We start from the raw sequence: 20,140 nt of genomic DNA on the forward strand, positions 1-20,140 counted from the left end.
TACACAGGATTCTTCCAAAGATTAAATAAGATAATATAAATAAAGGGCTCAGCATAGTGCCTGGCACATAGTGTTATGGGATCTTTGGGGTGTCGCTTTTCTGGCCGGAAACTGGCCATCAGTGCCTTGCACAGGTTTGGCTCAGGCCCACTGGGCTTGTTCCACCCACTTGGCCTGACAGGCTACAGTCAGCTCACACTACCAGCCTATATCCCACGCTTCTAAGGGAGACTGCAAGTCAGGCATGGAGCAGCAAGGGGTATGCAAGCAAGAGGGAGGTCTGGCCACTGTGCAGTCAGACACGCTGGCTGCTGCCATGGGGCTGGCAGCCTCAGGTTCCAGGTGGGTGCCAACTGTCTGCAAGGCTGTGGCTGGACCAGGTGCACTGCAAGCCACTCTCCCAGATGGCACCAGGGAATGCAGTGGCACCTGGAAGCTTGGAGACACCAGGAACCACAGGACCACAAAGAGGAAGTCACAACCCTGGCTCGGGGAGCTCCCAGGTCTGGGCTCCCTGAAGGGCCACAGCTCTTCTCTCCTCTTTGCCCGCAACATGACAAGCAAGGAGCATGTTTCAGCCCTGTTTGCATTATAACTCTTTTAGTCCCACCATTCGATGGGTCCCTAGTTCTTGTCCTGCAACCAGGAAGAATGAGATATACAGACAAATGGAGAGTGAGCAAGACAAAGAGGAGCCTTATTGAGCGATAGAACAGTCAGAGGAAACCCGCAGTGGGTGGCTCCTTTCTGCAGCCAAGGTGTCCCGACAAGTGTCCTAGCAGAGAGACCCTGGAGTGGGAAGCTCTTCTCCGCAGGAAGGTCATCCTGTCTTCTCTGCAGCTCTCAGCAGAACGGAGGCCCTGGAATGGGTTGCTCCTCTCTGCTGGCAGGTTGTCCCATGGTCTCCCCAGCTCTCAGCAGAGAGGAGGCCCTGGAGTGCATAGCTCCTCACTGTAGCTGGTCTTCTGGATGTCTCTGCAGCTCTCAGGAGAGAGGAGGCCCTGGAATGGGTTGCTCCTCTCTGCAGGCAGGTTGTCCCGTCGTCTCCCCAGCTCTCAGCAGACAGGAGGCCCTGGCATAGGTTGCTCCTCTCTGTAGATGGTGGTGCCAACCTCTGCTCTGTTCTGGCTGAGCCCAGGCTTCTATGGGCCTCAGAGGGGAGGAAGTGCAGGTAGACTGCTCCATGGCCAGCCATGGACAGGCCCAGAAATGGCCACAAGTTCCCACTCCAGTGGGTGGGACTAGTAGCTGCCAGGTCTCCGGCCTTTAGGCCCTCCCTGAAGACCAGCACGAAGGTGCCCTAAGTACCCCCTCGGCTCCTCCATCTTCCCCCATGCTCATCAGGGCCCTAAGTCTGGAGGGAGCCGAGGCAGCAGGGAGCTGCGTACCCTGTGTGTACGCTCCCAGCCTGAGAATGACAGCACCTGGGCTTGGCCCCACATTGCTCAGAGATCAGAGCCAGCACCAACAGCAGGCAGGAGCCAGGCAGCTGGAGCAGTCACTTCTGAGCCAGTTGAGGGGTGGGGGCAGGCCTTCCCATGTCTCCAAGAGCTTATGGAGGCCCAGGTCCACAACCCTGACTTGGATGGCTGCAGCCCCAGGCAGGGCTGCTGCCTGCTCCTGGCTCCCACCTGCTCTGTGGAGCATGCAGCCCTTGCCTCACCCCTTCCCAGCCTGGGGCAGGGGCTCCAGGTCCTCACTGGGCCTGGGTTGGTGTCGGGGCAGGGTGACATCACCATGAGCTGCCCCTCTTGCCCCGGCACTTCAGGGGCGGCCTGGGGCAGAGTGGATCACGGGCCTGGGCCGGGCCATTGGAGTGTCAGGCTCAGTGGTCACCACGATGTGGAGCAGACCCAGGGACGCAGCCCCAGATGGCCTGCGCAAAGCCTCCTGAGGCACAGGAACCCAGCACCCTCGGAGGGGTGGGCGCAGTGGCTGCACTGCTGGCCAGGTCCCTGAAGTGGGGGCTGCCCTCATTTCCTGCCCTGGGCCCCTGAAACGTGGTCCCAGCTCTGTGTCCAGGCCCGGCCCTGGGCTCCCTGTGCAAGCGTTGCACTGCCCCAGACCCAGTTCTGCCTCAGGGCTCCTCTCTGCCCTACCGAGCTGCCCTCCTACTGCTCTGCTCCTCTGATAGCGGGTAACCCAGCCAGCCCCATGGGGCGGCCCCTAGGGCGGCAGGCTGTGGAGGGGCTGTCTGCCTGCTCCCTGCACCCTCCCTGCAGTGGCCAACCACTGTCATCAATAGTAAGCACTCAATAAATGGTCATTTGTAAAAGGAAGATAACTCACTAAGAAATTTAGAGAGTAATGGTAGGCAAAATCGATTTACAGAAGAATGGGAGACAACTCTAAGAGCAGAAAAGTATTTTCTTCAATTTGCCTCTGATCCTACTGTTCCCCTTCATTTATCCTTTAAGATCCCAGATCAAGTACCACCACCTCCGTGAAGCCTTCAGATTACCTCAGCCAGAAGTGATCACTTCCTTTATTTTTTACTTTGGTGGTAAAATGTTAATATTTTTAATCTCTTTGGTATTACAATTACTATGTCAGTTGCCTTATAACGCAGCTTCCTGAAAGAGCAGGGCCTTATCTTCTTTGTTTTAAATCTCTTCTTACACCTAGCATGGAATATTGCATGTAGACTCTGACTGCATGAATGAAACGCCACCAAGCCACAATCTTTGGTAGGTAGCAACCCACGAGCAAGGTTCTCCTGAACAGATTTGCCATTGTTTTCGTATATTTGTGTGTGTGTGTGTGTGTGTGTGTCTGCACGTGCACGTGTAGGGAGAGCCTAAAGTGTAGGGGTGGATTTATTCACTATTGAGCTCATTGATACCTTTCCTTAAGAGCCAAATAGTTTATGTTTCATTGCCACAGTTATTATCAAAGGTAATATTCAAAATGGAGGATGAAGAGTGCTAGGATTTTTTTCTTTCTTTCTTTTTATGTTTCTCTCTTTTGCAGCAGGGGGTAGCTATTGGAGGAGAAAGATTAAAGAATAAGGGAAAGGACGCATCTTTTTTTTTGAAATGCAGGTAGGAATTATGGATAACTCCCAAGTACCTGTACAAATTGAAAATGATTAACTTTGCTACTCCCGAAAAAAATTTTAATCCCAAAGTCATTTATTTTGGCTTTAGAATAGACTAGCATTTGTGTCGGATTTTCCTGCCTAATTACTTTTTGCTTAAGCTTATTTAAAAATTGTTTTAAATTCCTTTAGTATGACAGCCTAGGAAAGTTGGGGGAGGAGAAACGGGCCACAGATGGGATCTGAACTAGAGTTTCAGTTCTCCCATGTCAAGGCCTCCTGATGGACTGCTTGCAGGAGGGCAAAGTTGGAGTCAGCTTTGTGGAAAACAGTTTGGCAAAATAATTTTAAAAGTCTTAAAAATATGCATACCCTTTGATCCAGTAATTCCACTTCTAGGAATTTGTCCTAAGGAAATAATCAAACAAGCATGCAGAAATATAGGGACAAGGATATTCACCGCAACATTTATAGCAGCAAAAAAAGTAAAACCACCATAAAATATTGAATAATATGGAATTGATTAAAGTATGCTGTTAATCTGCACGTTTTCAAAATTATAGACTTTAAAAATATTTACCACATCTTTTTAAGTGAAAAAGAAACTGCAAAATAGTATGTTCAGTTTGAAACAACACCTAGATATAGAGGTGGATGGATGGATGGATGGATGGATGGATGAATGGATGGACGGACGGAGATACATATTCCGTAGTGTTAATTTTGGTATTGCTGAGTAGTAAAATTAGGGATAGTTTTGTACTTTTTTGTGTTTTTCACGTTTTCTGCTTAAGCATATATTACTTTGTAATTAGAAAAAAACTATCATTTTTAAAAGAATGTATTTAATAGATCAATGAAAAAGTAAATTACTACATAATACCCACAAAGTGGGTAATCTGAATGCAAATAATTTCTATTAAATGTAAGAGTCACATCCATACATGTGAGTTATAAGCAATCATACTGCATATGTAAAGTTGGATGTACCTTAATTGTGATTTAACTTTATTGTTTCCCAAGTAAAATAACCATATTCAATAAAAATCTGTGAAGGCACAGTTAGATTATAACTTGGGTGTCCTGTTTTCTGATACCCCACTCTGGAGGCGGACTCTTCTTGAGCCAAGAGAACCACAGTTTTGCAAAGCTGCAGAGACCAGTACGTTTTTTGGGAATTATATGTTAAAACATTTTTATTGCCCAAATAACATTATAAAAATACTGGGAACATTTGAAATCATTCTTGATCTTCAGAAGGCAATTTCCAGTGACATTTTGGCTGTTTCCCCTTTCTTTATCTCTTCATTATCATCAACTCAGAACTTCAAATCCAAAGATCTAAACAGGTAAATGGGAGAAAGTGGATGGTAAATGATGAAGACAACATAAACCTTTGGTGACCCCAAAATAACTCTTGGCTCACATGTTAAAGAGCTCTGCTTTATATGATCAGCTGCAGGGGAAATTTGTTCTTTACTGTTTGCAAACTTCAGCTCTGTACACATGATAGGGTTCTCTTTTATTTGCAGTCCCTAAATTCCTGGGATACCATATGGCTTCACTGAAGGAAAGGGCTTGCAGGTCTGGCTCCCTGTCGTCTGAGGTCAGATGGAAAAGCCTTTTGTGATTAACTCGGCCACAGTGTGTCCTTTGGTATTTAGAACTTCAGTGGTTTTTTATTAATTCTCCGACTTTTGAACACTGACCCAAATAAGCTTCATATAATGGAAAAAGAAGAGAAGTCTAGCTCTTTGGGCCCCAGATTGAATCCCAGTTTTCCGACTAGCTGTGACCTTAAGCAAGTTTAGTCAGTATGTCAGTTTCAGTTTCCTCACTTAATTTGGAGAGTTGTGCCTTCCTGCCTCACCTCTTAGGGCTATTCTTGGTGAACTGTAAAGCCCTGTAACAGCGAGGGACAGTTGTGGGTCTTTATAAACACACCACCTTCTCCTACTTTGTTTCTGACACAGTTTCCTTACGCCGCCCCACCTCCCCAAGAACCCGTGAAGACGCTGAGAAGCCTGGTCAATATCCGAAAGGACACACTGAGGCTTGTCAGGTAAGTTCCCGGAGACTGGGGCCAGGTCCCAGGCACCTTCCTTTGTAGGAGGTTGGGGGCCGAGGGACAGACTCCCCATGGAACTCACACAGCAGTTTCCGGCAGCCCCAGAGCCTACTTCTCCAGGCATCAGGCAGGAGTGTGGATGCTACTTTCTGCTGAGATCAGGCTGTCCACACCCATGTTGTTAGCACTGGATGCAATGCTCTGTGTTTGTGAAGAACTTTCACTTGCCTAGAAATGCTCATTATCCTTATTTTATGGATTTTTTTTAAAGAGAAGAGTGAGTTATTAAGGGAAAATGGGAATTTTTGCAGCTACTCCAGCAAGCCAATGTAAAAATGGGAAATTTGAACTTAGAATATCAAATCCTTTATTTAATTGCTTATATTTTCTTTTTCTTTTTTATTCCCCATCTCATGTGTCTGTTCTCTGAGGAACTCATAGTGCCCTGGGTTGGTCGTTTAATCCTCATCATCAATGTTAATTATCATCATTTGCCTTCTTGGTGCCCTCCTCGAGATAGTGTAATTTTTAATCTGATACATTCCCATCGCCTGCCACCCCTAGACAGTTCATCTACTAAGGCTCTCTGATTCCTTGGGGAAAAAATTTGGTTAGGGCAAATCAGAGGTCCCAGATTTTTCTGAATAGACAAGGAAGATGACTCAGAGACTATCTCATGCTTATATAGATCAGCCTTATTAGCATTACGATGTTGCTGTCTGATTTTTTTTTTTTTTTTTTTTTTTTTTTTGAGACAGAGTCTTGCTTTGTCACCCAGGCTGCGGTACAGTGGCACAATCGGCTCACTGCAGCCTTGACTTCCCAGGCTCAGGCACTCCTCCCAACCCTAAGTAACCACTAATCTATTTTCTGTTTCTATAAATTTTTTATATTTTATTCATCCCTGAAGTTTTTACTGGTTCCCCAGCTATACTTCTCTTCACCCCAGGGTCAACTCTGGGGAGGAGAGAGCCAAGGAGGTACCTGTCTGCTGCAGAACAGTCCCCCCACCCACCCACGGGAGTTCATCCAGCAGCCGAGCAGACTAACGAGGCCTCTGGGGCCTGCCAGCTGCAAGCTACTCCATCCACTTGCTTTCTCTCATCACATACGGCATGCTTACACATTTGATGGAGACCGTTCAAGGGTCTGAGCTGCTGTGAGGTCCTAGCCTCTGCCATGGCAGCCTGGCCACAGCTCTAGAGTAGGGTGAAGGAGCTGTCATGTGCTAGAAGAACCAGACTTGGAAGCAGCAGAGCCATTTGCCTCCCAGGTCCACAGATGCTTGCTTGAATGAGTCTCTGAGCTTCAGGTTTTTTAATCTGTAAAATGGTGATAATCAACTTTACCTTTCATGGTGGTTGTCAAAATTAAGATAACAAAAGGGAAAACGCCTGATGTTCGATAAATGTTAAATTGAAGGGTGTTCTTTGTTTTGTTTTTCTGTGATTATGGAAATAAATTCTGATTCTCAGATTTCCAGGTAAAGATGGAGGATTGAATACCTACTTTTGCTTCCTCTCAAAGCCCCATTAAGTAATAATAAACATATATTTAAATGGCATAAATCTGGCCAGGCGCGATGGCTCACGCCTGTGATCCCAGCACTTTGGGAAGACAAGGCGGGCAGATCACCTGAAGTCAGGAGTTCGAGACCAGCCTGGCTGACATGGTGAAACCCCCATCTCTACTAAAAATACGAAAGTTAGCCAGACATGGTGGCACACGCCTGTAATCCCAGCTGCTCCAGAGGCTGAAGCAGGAGAATCGCTTGAACCAGGAGGCAGAGGTTGCAGTGAGCTGAGATTGTACCACTGCACTCCACCCTGGGTACAGAGAGTAAGACTCCATCTAAAAAAAAAAAAAAAAAAAAAGCATAAGTCTCTAAGTATTTGTTTGGAGAATGGGAAAAGAGCAACAGCAACTAAATTTTAGAAGCTGGAAACACAGAGTGAATGTTAAATCACTTAGTAGACCCAGGAAATCAGAATCCTGAGCTAGCAGAAAGAAAAACTAAGAAATTACCCAATTTATACTGTGATTTTATCCCCCAAAGGGTTCAGAAATTAACAGTACCAGTTCCCTCTAGAAGTTGAGGTGGAAAGCTAAGATGAAGAAGATTGGTGGACAGTCTGCCCATGAGGTAGGCAGATCCCCTCCCTTGTACCACACAGCCAGAGCTACCTTCCTCCACCCTGCCAAAAGGCAGGCAGATGACTCTCCTTGGAAAGGTCGAAACAGAGAATCTCTGGAAAAGAGAGACCCAGGCACGGCTAAGGGCCAGACTCAGTGCTAAAAACAGGCTGACCAGCCTGGGCAACGTGGTAAAGCCCTGTCTCTACAAGAAATACAAAAATTAGCCTAAGCGTGGTGGTTCATACCTGTAGTCCCAGCTACTTGGGAGGCTAAAGTGGGAGGATCACCTGAGCCCAGGGAGGTTGAGTCTGCAATGAATCACTATCACACCACTGTACTCCAGCCTGGATAAGAGTGAGAACCTATCTCAAGAAAACAAAACGGGGTAAGTGGACCCTGGCATACTGGGTGTTGAGCCCCCTAGCTGCCTCTCCACTCTGCCCCTAGAATGCTGGCAGCCAGGCCTTTATCAAGAGAGAGGAAAATTGTTTTCTGGAAATTGGACCTACCTGGATAGGAAAACCTGAGACTAGAGTTGGAGTTTCCTCAACAGATCCAGGTCAGCCCACAGTGAAGCCCAGGGTCCCCAAGTCCTACTGTGCACTCAGAATTCTAATCAGCAGTTTACCTTAAATATAAGCAGACAGCCAAAGATTCTTAGATGTGTAAGGAATGGCTATAATAGGAAAGACAGTGGCAAAACAAACAAATATTTTAAAACAACCCAACTAGGCCAGGTATGGTGGCTCACACCTGTAATCCCAGCACTTTGGGAGGCCAAGGCAGGAGGATCACCTGAGCCCAGGAGTTTGAGACCAGCCTGGGCAACACAGTGAGACCCCCATCTCTATATAAAATAATAATAAAGTAAAAAAAAAAATCTAATTGGAAACAAAACTCTGCAAGAAGAAGAAAACTTCATTAATAGTTTCAGAGACATGAGAGAAGAAATCTCAATGACACAAAGTGTTTATGAACCAAAAACAATAGCTTTTAGAAATTGAAAACAAGGAGGCTGGGCACAGTGGCACACGCCCATAATTCCAGCCTTTGGGAGGCTAAGGCGGGCGGATCGCAAGGTTAAGAAATCGAGACCGTCCTGGCCAACATGGTGAAACCCTGTCTCTACTAAAAATACAAAAATTAGCTGGGTGTAGTGGCACGCACCTGTAGTCCCAGCTACTTGGGAGGCTGAGGCAGGAGAATTGCTTTAACCAGGGAGGCGGAGTTTGCAGTAAGCCGAGATTGTGCCACTGCACTCCAGCCTGGTGACAGAGCAAGACTCTGTCTCAAAAAAAAAAATTAAAAATGAGGAGCAGAAATGAAAATTTCAGTAAATGGCAGGAAGAAAAATTGAAATATTCTAGAAAGTAGAGCAAAAATCCAGAGAAAAGTAATATAGAAGAAGAAAGATACAAGTAATAGAGCACCCATTTAGAAGGTCTGACGGATTCTACAGAGAAAAGAGAATATAAAAGGAAGGAAATTGGGCTGGGCACAGTGGCTCATGCCTGTAATCCCAGCACTTTGGGAGGCCTAGCCAGGTGGATCACAAGGTCAGGAGATCGAGAACATCCTGGCCAACTCAGTGAAACCCTGTCTCCACTGAAAATACAAAAAAATTACCTGAACGTGGTGGCTTGCACCTGTAGTCCCAGCTACTCAGGAGACTGAGGCAGGAGAATCGCTTGATCCCGGGTGGCAGAGGTTGCAGTGAGCTGAGATTGTGCCACTGCATTCCAGCCTGGTGACAGAGCAAGACTCCACCTTAAAAATAATAAAAAAAGGAAATCATCAATGACATAGAATTTAAGAAAATTTCTCAGCCAGAGAGTACAAGTTTCTAAAGGGAAAGGACCACCAAGTGCCCACACAGTGGTTGAGAAAGAGGAACTTCCATAAGCTTTCAGAAGAAGGACCAGCAGTTGGAACAGCTTCAGACTTCTTGGGAACAATGCTGGAAGGTGAAAAATAAGGCAGTGAAAAGGCTTTCAGTGTCTTTTAGGAATTATTTATAATCTAGAATTCTTTGCTCAGCCAAACTTTCAGTGAAGTGTGAGTATTGAATAAAAGCTTTCAAGAAGTTTATTTCCCAACACACCCTCTTTCAGGAAGCTGGTAGAAAACGTGCTCTAGGAGAGTGGGACGTCCGCCTTCTGAGCGGTAACCTTTGTTGCGCTAACGACGAAAAAGAATTAAATATGGGTGATGTTGAGAAAGGCAAGAGGATTTTTATTCAGAAGTGTTCCCAATGTCACACCGTGGAAAAGAGAGGCAAGCAGAAGACTGGGCCTAATCTCCATGGTATCTTTGGGCGGAAGACAGGTCAGGCCTCTGGATTCACTTACACTGAAGCCAATAAGAACAAAGGCATCATCTGGGGAGAGGATACACTGATGGAATATTTGGAGAATCCCAAGAAATAAATCCCTGGAACAAAAATGATCTTTGTCGGCATTAAGAAGAAGGGAGAAAGGGCAGACTTAATAGCTTATCTCAAAAAAGCTACTAATGAGTAATAATTGGCCACTGCCTTATTTATTATGAAACAAATGTCTCATGACTTTTTTATGTGTACCATGCTTTAATAGATCTCATACACCAGAATTTACATCGTGAATGACTGACAGGATATTTTGTTGGGCAGTCCTGATTTAAAACTAAGACTGGCTTGTGGTTAAATGAATATGTTCAGTTTTTGGATTTTAATAGTAATTCCAATTTAGTAAAATTCTATCACTGTTTACCCCTTCTAAAGATATGATTAGACTTCATTAGTAATGTTAAACTTTTCACAAATATGGTGAGTGCCATCTTCAAACTTACTGGAGATTGGTTTTATATTTAGATTTATATAACTGGTTATGTGAATATATTTAAATATGGGGGAAATTCCTTCACTGTCTCAGAACCATGCAAGATTCCACCTGTGTTTTGTGTTCATTTGCCTCTTAAAGGCAAAGGTTGAAGATAAATGGGTAGCAATGGCTATATTTTTGGCCTTAACTATGCCAATCTAATTAGAATTCCCTGTATTTAAAATGGTTCCTTTTACTTATTGAAAGGCATTTTGTGTGGTTTATGTGTAATATCAAAAATTATTTAACACTTCACACATTTTATAGATGATCTATAAGGTCACGTGCTTTTAAAATAGTAGCCAATTAAACTTCACTCTTGGATTCTTTACAATCTAAGTCAAACTAAGTTATAATTTAGGATTGTCTTTAAACAGCCATTCAGAAACAAAACTGTACAACTGCTGTGTATTTGTGATTGGGAATGGTGCTTTTGCCAACTTAAAAGGATTAAAGTAGAGGAGATATACACACACACACACAAAAAGAAAACGTGATCTACCAATAAGACAGAGGAAGACCTAAAGTGCAGGAAACACAAGCTTCCACAGGAGGACAGAGGCAAAAGGGACCCACCAGGATGATGGAGGGGGAGAGATTCCAGGGTGGCAGCTAGAAGCCAGGTGCAGTGGGCCAAGTACAGATGGGAGCAAGTCCGAGGACTCCAGAAGGGACTTCCTCAAGAAGATGAAATGAATAGACCACCTGGTGCATCTGAATGTCTTGAGAGACTTAGTCCCAGAGAGCCTGGGTTGGAATTTGTGATAAGTACATAGAAAACTATGCAACTGAAAAAAGAAAACAGGATGAGCACTAAGAAAAAGTCACGCAAAAAGCAAAAAATAATAATGAAATAAAAAAGAAAAAGTTCACGCCTGTAATCCCAGCACTTTGGGAGGCCGAGGCGGGTGGATCACGAGGTCAAGAAATCGAGACCATCCTGGTCAACATGGTGAAACCTCGTCTCTACTAAAAATACAAAAAATTAGCTGGGCATGGTGGCGCGTGCCTGTAATCCCAGCTACTCAGGAGGCTGAGGCAGGAGAATTGCCTGAACCCAGGAGGCGGAGGTTGCGGTGAGCCGAGATCGTGCCATTGCACTCCAGCCTGGGTAACAAGAGCGAAACTCCGTCTCAAAAAAAAAAAAAAAAAAAGAAAAAGTTATGCAGGAAAAGAAAAATAATCATAGATTATATATTGATATAATCACAGTAATGCAGACACTAATGTACTGGACTATTATAATAAAATCATGATGCAGCTATACTGTGGGCATGGGGGAGTTCCTATATGGAGCAGAGTGAGGAAAGAGAAATCCTTGTTTCCATAGTAGGAAATCAATAGATAGTGCCTGAAACTGAAAAATCAAGAAGTCGTAACCCAAGTATATATTTTAGAAACGTGGGTAAATGACAAAATGATCACTAAAAGGGGTGTCCTCTGAAGAGGAGGAAAGGGAAGAAGTAAGGCCTGCTGTTTTTTGTCTTGAGGAAACTATTTAAACTATGTAATTAATAACTTTTATTGAAATAAAAACAAAAGTGACAAGTGCACAATGGTGTAATGGTAGCACTGTGAAATATCAGAAGCAACCTAAATGCCCAGCAATATTGATCACAAAGTACTCTGTGATCATTCAGAATGAAGAGGTAGACCTATGCTTACGATCATCTAGAGAAGTCCACAATATATTGCTAAATTTTTTTAAAAAAAAGGTAAATTTTAAAACATCGATATGCTACCCTGCAAATGCTGAGTCTCTGGTTTTCTAGATGTGCTGAGGAAGTGAAGAGCCCTGGAGAAGAGGCCAGCAAAGCTAAAGTCCACTACAATGTTGAGTTCACCTTTGACACGGATGCTCGGGTAGCCATCACCATCTATTACCAGGCCATGGAAGAGTTCCAGAATGGTATTGCCAGGTAAGATCAGGAGACCAGGTGAGCCACTTCCTTCCCAGATAGGCAGAATCCATGTCTTATCCACTCAGCAGGAGCAGAAAACATTCCTTTTCTGCACCCAGATGAGATCTGGTTCCAGAATTTAGATTTTCTTCTACAAAGCCTTACTCTACCTTTTCCCTTCAAATTGTGCCATCTTGGTATAGTGGCAAATGGTGGATAGTCCTTTGGGTCCTTAACATGCTGTTAAAAATCTAGTAAGCTACTTTTCTTTGGATGCGTAGGTTGAATAGAAAAGTTTAACGTTGCCAAGCAAGAGCAAAGGAAATGGATTATAAAGGACCCTTTCTTCTCTTTGCTAGAGCCTGCTGATAATTGAGAGCAGGCATGAGCAGAGGAAGCTGTCAGACCCATCTGTGCCGGATACTGACTTTTCCTTTGCCTCCCACTTGCATCAATAGCTACATTCCCAAAGACAACAGCCTCCAGTCGGAGACTGTGCACTACAAGCGAGGAGTGTGTCAGCAGTTCTGCCTGCCCTCCCACACCGTGGATCCCTCTGAGTGGGCCGAAGAGGAGGTGAGCTGCCTCTAGGGAGTGTTTCCCACATCGACTCAGAAGGGCCAAGGGGCTTCTTAGGACTCCAGCCGACAGCAAAGGGGCTGCTCAGATGCTTGAAGGCCATGCTTACCTCTCAGCCTTGTGACTTCATCATGTCCTTTTAAAGCTCTGCTTATTTTGCATCAAGGATATACCTAACTTCATTAATTTTTCTATTCCAAATAGCACGTTAGCCTGGGATACTTTGAGAAAGTCATGCTCCAGGAAAAAAAAAAAAAAAAACCTATAGGTTAGAGGGCTTTATTTACATCTATGAGATTTTTAAAAAGAAACTGATGGCCCTCAATTAACAAACTTGGGTAATTAATAAAGCTGATGAATGAGGAGCAGAGATGAGATTAATGCTTCTTGACTGTATCGCCCTTTCTGAGATTAACTGTGCCATCTAAATGTGTTAAGTCCTCTTTCTTTTTTTTTTTCTTTCCTTTTCTCTCCCTTTAGCTTGGCTTTGATCTGGACCGAGAGGTTTACCCTCTAGTGGTACATGCCGTGGTAGATGAAGGAGACGGTAGGGGCGATTTCTGTCCTCTATGGCTGGGCAACACTGCTCTTTTGTGGCATATTCCTGGCAGCAGCTGTGGCCCAGAATAACATGCCTTCTTTGTGGGTGTTTGTGACTGTGGGTCAGGCAGTCTCTGCATCCTCTCGCATCTGTGACTTCAAGCTCCTGGGCTGATGTGAAAAGTGTTGGTTTGGCTGGGTGCAGTAGCTCACAGCTGTAATCCCAGCACTTTGGGAGGTGGAGGTGGGTGGATCACCTGAGATCAGGAGTTCAAGACCAGCCTGGGCAACACGGTGAAACCCCATCTCTACTAAAAATACGAAAATCAGCTGGGCATGGCAGTTCATACCTGTAATCTCAACTACTTGGGAGTCAGAGGCAGGAGAATTGCTTGAACCCAGAAGGTGGAGGTTGCAGTGAGCCAAGATTGTGCCACTGCACTTTGCCCTGGGCAAAAGAGTAAGACTCTTGTCTCAAAAAAGTGTGGTTTAGCTGGGTCTGGTGGCTCATGCCTGTAATCCTAGCACTTTTGGAGGCTGAGGTGGGCGGATCGCCTGAGGTCATGTTGACCAGCCTGGCCAACATGGTAAAACCCCGACTCTACTAAAAATACAAAAAATTAGCCAGGCATGGTAGCTCATGCCTGTAATCCCAGCTACCTGGAAGGCTGTGGCAGGAGAATCACTGGAACCTGGGAGGAGGAGGCTGCAGTGAGCCAAGATTGTGCCACCACACTCCAGCCTGGGCAACACAGCAAGACCCTGTCTCAAAAAAAAAAAAAAGTATGGGTTATATAACGTGTCCCTTCTAGGGACAAACTGGCACATTTGGTTTGCCAGCTTGCAGGGAATTGGAAAAGGTCATGGGCTTCAAGGTGTGCTGTTTGGGCATCTTCACTCACATGCCTTTGTTTCTTTCAGAGTATTTTGGCCATTGCCATGTACTGCTGGGTACTTTTGAGAAGGTGAGTGACTTTAGAGGACCTTGATTTATTGCCTTTAGCCCTTTCTTTCATGTGAGACACATGTAACCCTTTGCTGGCTGCCTGAGCTCAGCAGAATGGGTCTGGCCCTAGAGACTGTGATGGTGAGAGAACATCACGGTGGGGGCTATGCTTGGATCTAGGTCCATCCCTGCCACCAGCTTGCTACAGGACCTTCAAATCCTTAGGCCTTAGTCTCCTTAAAATGAAAGGGTTAGACTGGGCCAGACATGGTGGCTCACACCTGTAATCCCAGCACTTTGGGAGGCCAAGGTGGGCAGATCACTTGAGGCCAGGATTTCGAGACTAGCCTGGGAAACATGGCAAAACCCCACCTCTGTTAAAAATACACAAATTATAAGGCCGGGCGCAGTGGCTGATGCCTGTAATCCCAGCACTTTGGGAAGCTGAGTCGGGTGGATCACGAGATCAGGAGATCGAGACCATCTGGCAAACATGGTGAAAACCCGTCTCTACTAAAAATATAAAAATTAGCTGGACATGGTGGCCTGCGCCTGTAGTCCCAGCTACTAGGGAGGCTGAGGCAGGATAATCACTTGAACCCAAGAGGCGGAGGTTGCAGTAGCCAAGATTGCACCACTGCACTCCAGCAGGGCAACAGAGCGAGACTCCATCTCAAAAAAAAAAAAAAAAGCAAAAATTAGCTGGGCATGGTGGCTGGCACTTGTAATCCCAGCTACTCAGGAGGCTGAAGCAGGAGAATTGTTTGAACCCAGGAGGTGCGGGTTGCTGTCAGCCAAGATGGCGCCACTGCACTCCAGCCTCGGTGATAGAGCAAGACTCTGTCTCAGAAAAAAAAAAAAAGAAAAAGAAGAAAGAAGGAAGGGAAGGGAGGGAGGGAGGGAAGAATAGGGTTAGACTGGATAATTGTAAGATCTTTAAAGTATTAGGATCGAGATAAGAAGCTTGCTTCTCCTCGGAATAAAACCAACACAGGTGGTCCCTCAATTTTTAAAAATAATAAAATAATAATAATAATAAAGTAGTAGGATTGTGTAATTCCATTCTGCAAGTGTCCAGGAACATGTGTACAGTAGTCTCCCCCCTTATCCTCAGGAGATACGTTCCAAGACCCTCAGTGGGTGCCTGAAACTGCAGATAGTACAGAACCCTTGTATAGACTATGTTTTTTCCTATACTACATCCACACCTATGATAAAGTTTAATTCATACATTAGACACAGAAAGAGATTAAGAATAACTAATAGTAAACTAAATTATAACTATAAGGTAATAAAAGTCTGAATGTGCTTTTCTCTCTCTCAAAATATTTTATTGTATGTAATATTTTCAAACAATGGTTGACAGTGGGGAATTGAAACCATGGAAAACGAAACTGCAGATAAGAGGGGGACGACTGTAACTGGGAGACGTAACAGAAGAAAACCTGGTGCTTTGTTACCCTCCCTTCCTTGTCGTAACTTTCGTCTTTTCATTCCAGCACACGGATGGAACTTTCTGTGTCAAGCCCCTCAAACAGAAACAAGTAGTAAGTATTTGAAGACCACAGGCTGTTAGTGCGTTAGGCTCCTTCCTTCCTTTTATTCTTTCCTTTTGTCTTCTCTCTCCCTCTTTTCATTTTTTTTTTTTTTACTTTTTGCTAAGTCTCTCTTTCTCCTTTTTTTTTTTCCCAATCTAAGAAGAAAAGAAAAAAAAGGAGTGCTTTTGAATGTTACAAGCTATTACAAACTACTTGGGTGGCCTGAAAGGAATGCTGATTTTTGGTGTCTTAATTGTTCCGGAATTGTTGGTGTTGAGGAAGCCTTTATCTGAGCAAAGGACTTGAGAAATGAAAGAACAAGATTTATTTCCCAACATTGGGTTTAGGTTTTATTTAAAATGCCAGAGTGAGAAACATTTCAAGCAAAAGGATAAAGCATTAGGGTCCAATTTAGGGTAATTAGAGTCATTTGCTTAATTTATCCTGCCATTCCTTTTCTAAAATTCAAAGTTGGCCATTCTCCCTCTTCCAGAATGATCAGCACCTTATGCGTATGTCTGCTGGAAGTCCCAGCCCCTACCATGTGCCAGCACTTTTCTTTCCACTCTTACAGAAGTAGGAGGAGGCATCACTGGGAGGAGAGAGAGTGATGCCGGTGACATTGGCAAAGGAGAGTGGGTGAGGGGTAGGTCATCTTTCGGATAGTGTAGAACAAACTGGGTAGGAAGCAGAGTTGGCATTCATCGAGATGCAAGGAAAAGCCTCCTTGCAGATGCATGATAGGTATCTGAAATTCTACACTAGTCATTCTTTTAGGTTAATTACTCACCTCTCCTTTTTTTTTTTTTTTTTGAGACAGAGTCTCGCTTTGTTGCCAGGTGCCAGACTGGCGTGCAGTGGCGCGATCTCAGCTCACTGCAACGTCCGCCTCCCAGGTTCAAGCAGTTCTCCTGCCTCAGTCTCTCGAGCATCTAGGTCTACAGGCACTTGCCACCACACCCAGCTAATCTTTGTATTTTTTAGTAGAGACGGGGTTTCACCATGTTGGCCAGGATGATCTCCATCTCTTGACCTCGTGATCCTCCTGCCTTGGCCTCCCAAAGTGTTGGGATTACATTAAAAGAGACGCCTCTCTTTTAATGAGGTCAATAATAATAATATCTTAGTATAAATTAGTTGATAATGTCTTTTCCAGTATAATTGCTAAGTTTTAAGAGCAACAGAGGAGGAAACAGATCCAGAGCCCAGGGCACTACCAGGGCAGACCAGGCCTTGGTGAGTTGCCTCATGGGGAAGGCCTAGCTCTCCAGGAGGCCTGGATAGGATGGAAAGGCTCATGTAGCTAGAGGAAAATGGTTTGTCCCTTTCCTCTTGTTAGATTGACACTAGCAACAGACTGTTAAACTGGAGAGTGGGATATAAAATCAGAGATAGGCTAGGTCTTAAGGGAAAGAATAGCTAGGAACAGAAGTGAGGCAGAAGAGCATGCTCCTAAAAGGAAATGGGGCAGGGCCAGCTTAGGCACTGATATGGCCCAGGCTAGTGGGTGTGGGATTGAGGCTTGGTAGTTGGGGTTTTAAGAAGCCATGCTGGCTGGGCACGGTGGCTCACACCTATAATCCTAGCACTTTGGGAGACTGAGGTGGGTAGATCACTTGAGGTCAAGAGTTTGAGACCAGCCTGACCAACATGGTGAAACCTCATCTCTTTCAAAAAATAAAAATTAGCCAGGCATGGTGGTATGCACCTGTAATCCCAGCTATTCAGGAAGCTAAGACAGGAGATCACTTGAATCCAGAAGGCAGAGGTTGCAGTGAGCCGAGATGGTGCCACTGCACTGCAGCCTGGACAACAGAGCAAGACCCTGTCTCAAAAAAAAAAAGAAAGAAAGAAAAGAAAAGAAACAGGGCCAAGAGGATTAATTTTGCTGTATATTGGGGATGGGGTGGCTTCATGGTGGGGGGTACACACCATTAGCCTCTCCCTCAAGGTCTTGCTATTGCCTTTTGCATCTTTATTTTTCCTTCCCCTCTTTTTCCTTGCCAATTTCCTCTTCTTTTTCTTTCTCCCTAACATTCCTTTATTTTTATGGTGTCTGAACTCAATTGGATTACATAGCAAATGTCTGTGTTTTAATGCATACCCTTCTATCCTTTTTCTAGTCTATGCCTTCTTAATTGTCCATAGTAGTAAGCTCTAGTGCAAGTACTATTATTGTATTTATGAAATTTTATGTTCCCTGCTGTATATAATGATGGGTAAATTAAATATTTGATTTTCTTTCTTCTCTCAAAGAGAAAACATAAGTAAATAAAAGCATCCTTTACTTGTCTAGGCCTTTGCTTTTTTTTTTTCATTGTGAATTGGTAGTCCTTGGTTACCAAAAGAGGTAAAAGGGGAGGGAGTTCCCACTCTTGTCTCTCAGTAGAGTCAGCCTATCCTTGAACCTTTCTGTTTGCTGTTCAGGTAGATGGGGTCAGCTACCTCCTTCAGGAGATATATGGAATTGAAAACAAGTACAACACACAAGATTCTAAAGTAAGTTTTATCCAAAATTCTGAATGTACTCTTTCCAGGAGGCCAACAGAGAAATTATCTTACAAAGCCACCGTCTAGGAATTTAGTGTGCCAAACTCTGAAATCAGTAAGGTCTTAGAAGGATATTTTCTTGTTCTTCATTTCAGATCATTATGCTTGTACCACTTTGGAAATGAGAAAAGTAGGCTGGTTTGGCTTTGTTCTGCCACAGAGCTCTGTCCAACTCGGTTTCCTACCAGGGTCCTTTTGTTGCTCCTTTTCCTTTATCTGTGTGCTCCCCTAGGTCCCTTCAGCTGAGACTCAAGAGGCCCAGCTCTGAGCCTCATAGGAGGAGCTCGAGTGGTTAGTGTCATCCTCTTGACTTTAGATAAACACTTCCCAGAAGCAGTGAAGCTAAGTATGTGGATGCGCTGGGTAAACAACAAAGTCCAATGTCAATTCAGATTTTGTTCTTATTACTTATCTTAGCTCTTCAGACAAGCTGCCTTGTCAATAAAGTATGGGACAGGAAAGGCTTTGTGCCATCGGCTAAATTTCTTTCTCCTCGGCCAGGTGGCTGAAGATGAAGTGAGCGATAACAGTGCCGAGTGTGTGGTGTGTCTCTCTGATGTCCGGGACACCTTGATTCTGCCCTGTCGCCACCTCTGCCTCTGTAACACCTGTGCAGACACCCTGCGCTACCAGGCCAACAACTGCCCCATCTGCCGACTGCGTAAGCCCAAGAGTGGCAGGGGGACTGGTGGGTGGGAGAGAGGACAAGAGGACATTTACAAAACACCGAAGCACGTGCTGCTGCTGGATCGGGCAAACGGATGCACGCTAGGAGGGATCATGGTTTCTGTCTGGGCTCTTGTTCATACTTAATCCTGCATCAGGATGTCCTGATTGCCTGTTTTCTCCTTCACAGCCTTCCGGGCACTGCTTCAGATCCGAGCCATGAGGAAAAAATTGGGCCCATTGTCCCCAACCAGCTTTAACCCCATCATCTCATCCCAGACATCTGACTCTGAAGAGCATTCAGTAAGTTGGGCTCAGAACCACAGCCCCTCTGAAGCAGATGCCTCATTGGCTTTTTTAAACCTTTCATGCTTCTCTACATGGCACTTCAGCAAGGAATTAGACCTGGGCATGCTGCTGTATTTAGCAGGCCGGCTGAGAGCTTGCATTAAAACCAACTATTACTACTGTGGAAAATTGAGTACTGGTCATGGAAACCTCCCTTTTCCTCCTTGGGAACTTGGTATCCAGTTAATGTTTACCATTCCTAGAGCCATCTATTTGCAGTTTCACTCCAGTGAGGTTCATCTCAAACTCCCCCAGGCAGAAATAATGGGACGATTGTTTTGGATTTGAATACAATTTATTATCTTTATTTGAATTCTTGAAGAAAGTAACTGCTTTTCTGTAGCCTGTTTTGCAGCCTCAGTGCCTGAGATAAAGTAACTGACCTCAGTGTCCCAGTGTAAGTGCTGATATTAGGGTGAAACCTCCAAGCTTTGCAGTTAAAGAATGGCAGATACTGCTTTCTTTAGATTAACCCACTGGTGGGAGAGATCATTATCAGTGAATGATACTGGGATAATTAGTTAGCTATTTCAGAAGGAAAAATCAGTTTAGCACGTTACTCCTTACCAAATAAATTCCAGCTGGAGTAACTAGTTAAGTAACTAGTTAACTATATTAAAAGCATCAAACCAAACAAACATTACAGAAGACCAAACAAAACATCCAAAACCTAGAATAAATTATAGATGATCATTTAGTTGACTTTGGATTGGAAAGGATTCTCTAAGCTTGAAAGCAAGAATCATACATTTTACCACCTAAAAAGTTTATCACTTCAGAGGTCTAAAAGGTGACCAAAATTAAAAGGTAGACAACAAATAGTGTTTTTTAAAAAAGTATTTACAATGTCTGTATCAGAGGAAAAGCTGATGTCTTCGCCATAGTTCATATTGAATGAAGCAGTAGATAAATCGGCAAAGGGCATAAACAAAAAATACTCAACGTAGAGTTTTTTTTAAAGTTCAGCCACATT

General features: G+C 44.4%; 1 protein-coding gene and 1 pseudogene across 8 annotated transcripts in view; both read left to right on the plus strand.

The window, feature by feature from the left end:
- The window catches only part of RNF157 (ring finger protein 157), an 89,228-nt gene that overhangs the window by 51,855 nt on the left and 17,233 nt on the right, over positions 1 to 20,140 (plus strand). For 4 of the 8 annotated variants that reach the window (XM_064369540.1, XM_064369542.1, XM_064369539.1 and 1 more), the window contains 11 exons: positions 2,626 to 2,687; positions 2,971 to 3,041; positions 5,011 to 5,099; positions 11,872 to 12,018; positions 12,459 to 12,576; positions 13,060 to 13,126; positions 14,041 to 14,084; positions 15,565 to 15,612; positions 18,031 to 18,102; positions 18,655 to 18,814; positions 19,010 to 19,122. In XM_064369540.1, coding sequence (XP_064225610.1) covers positions 3,036 to 3,041; positions 5,011 to 5,099; positions 11,872 to 12,018; positions 12,459 to 12,576; positions 13,060 to 13,126; positions 14,041 to 14,084; positions 15,565 to 15,612; positions 18,031 to 18,102; positions 18,655 to 18,814; positions 19,010 to 19,122 — 864 coding nt within the window. In that variant the 5' untranslated portion in view covers positions 2,626 to 2,687; positions 2,971 to 3,035. The remainder of the gene's footprint in view (positions 1 to 2,625; positions 2,688 to 2,970; positions 3,042 to 5,010; positions 5,100 to 11,871; positions 12,019 to 12,458; positions 12,577 to 13,059; positions 13,127 to 14,040; positions 14,085 to 15,564; positions 15,613 to 18,030; positions 18,103 to 18,654; positions 18,815 to 19,009; positions 19,123 to 20,140) is intronic. The other 4 variants (XM_064369535.1, XM_064369536.1, XM_064369537.1 and 1 more) reach the window with 1 other exon arrangement.
- Positions 5,312 to 11,864, plus strand: LOC135271695 (cytochrome c-like; annotated as a pseudogene).

The sequence above is a fragment of the Aotus nancymaae genome, unplaced genomic scaffold (assembly GCF_030222135.1).
Source record: "Aotus nancymaae isolate 86718 unplaced genomic scaffold, 86718_ANA_hifiasm-v0.15.2.pri h1tg000089l, whole genome shotgun sequence".
NCBI lineage: Eukaryota > Metazoa > Chordata > Mammalia > Primates > Aotidae > Aotus > Aotus nancymaae.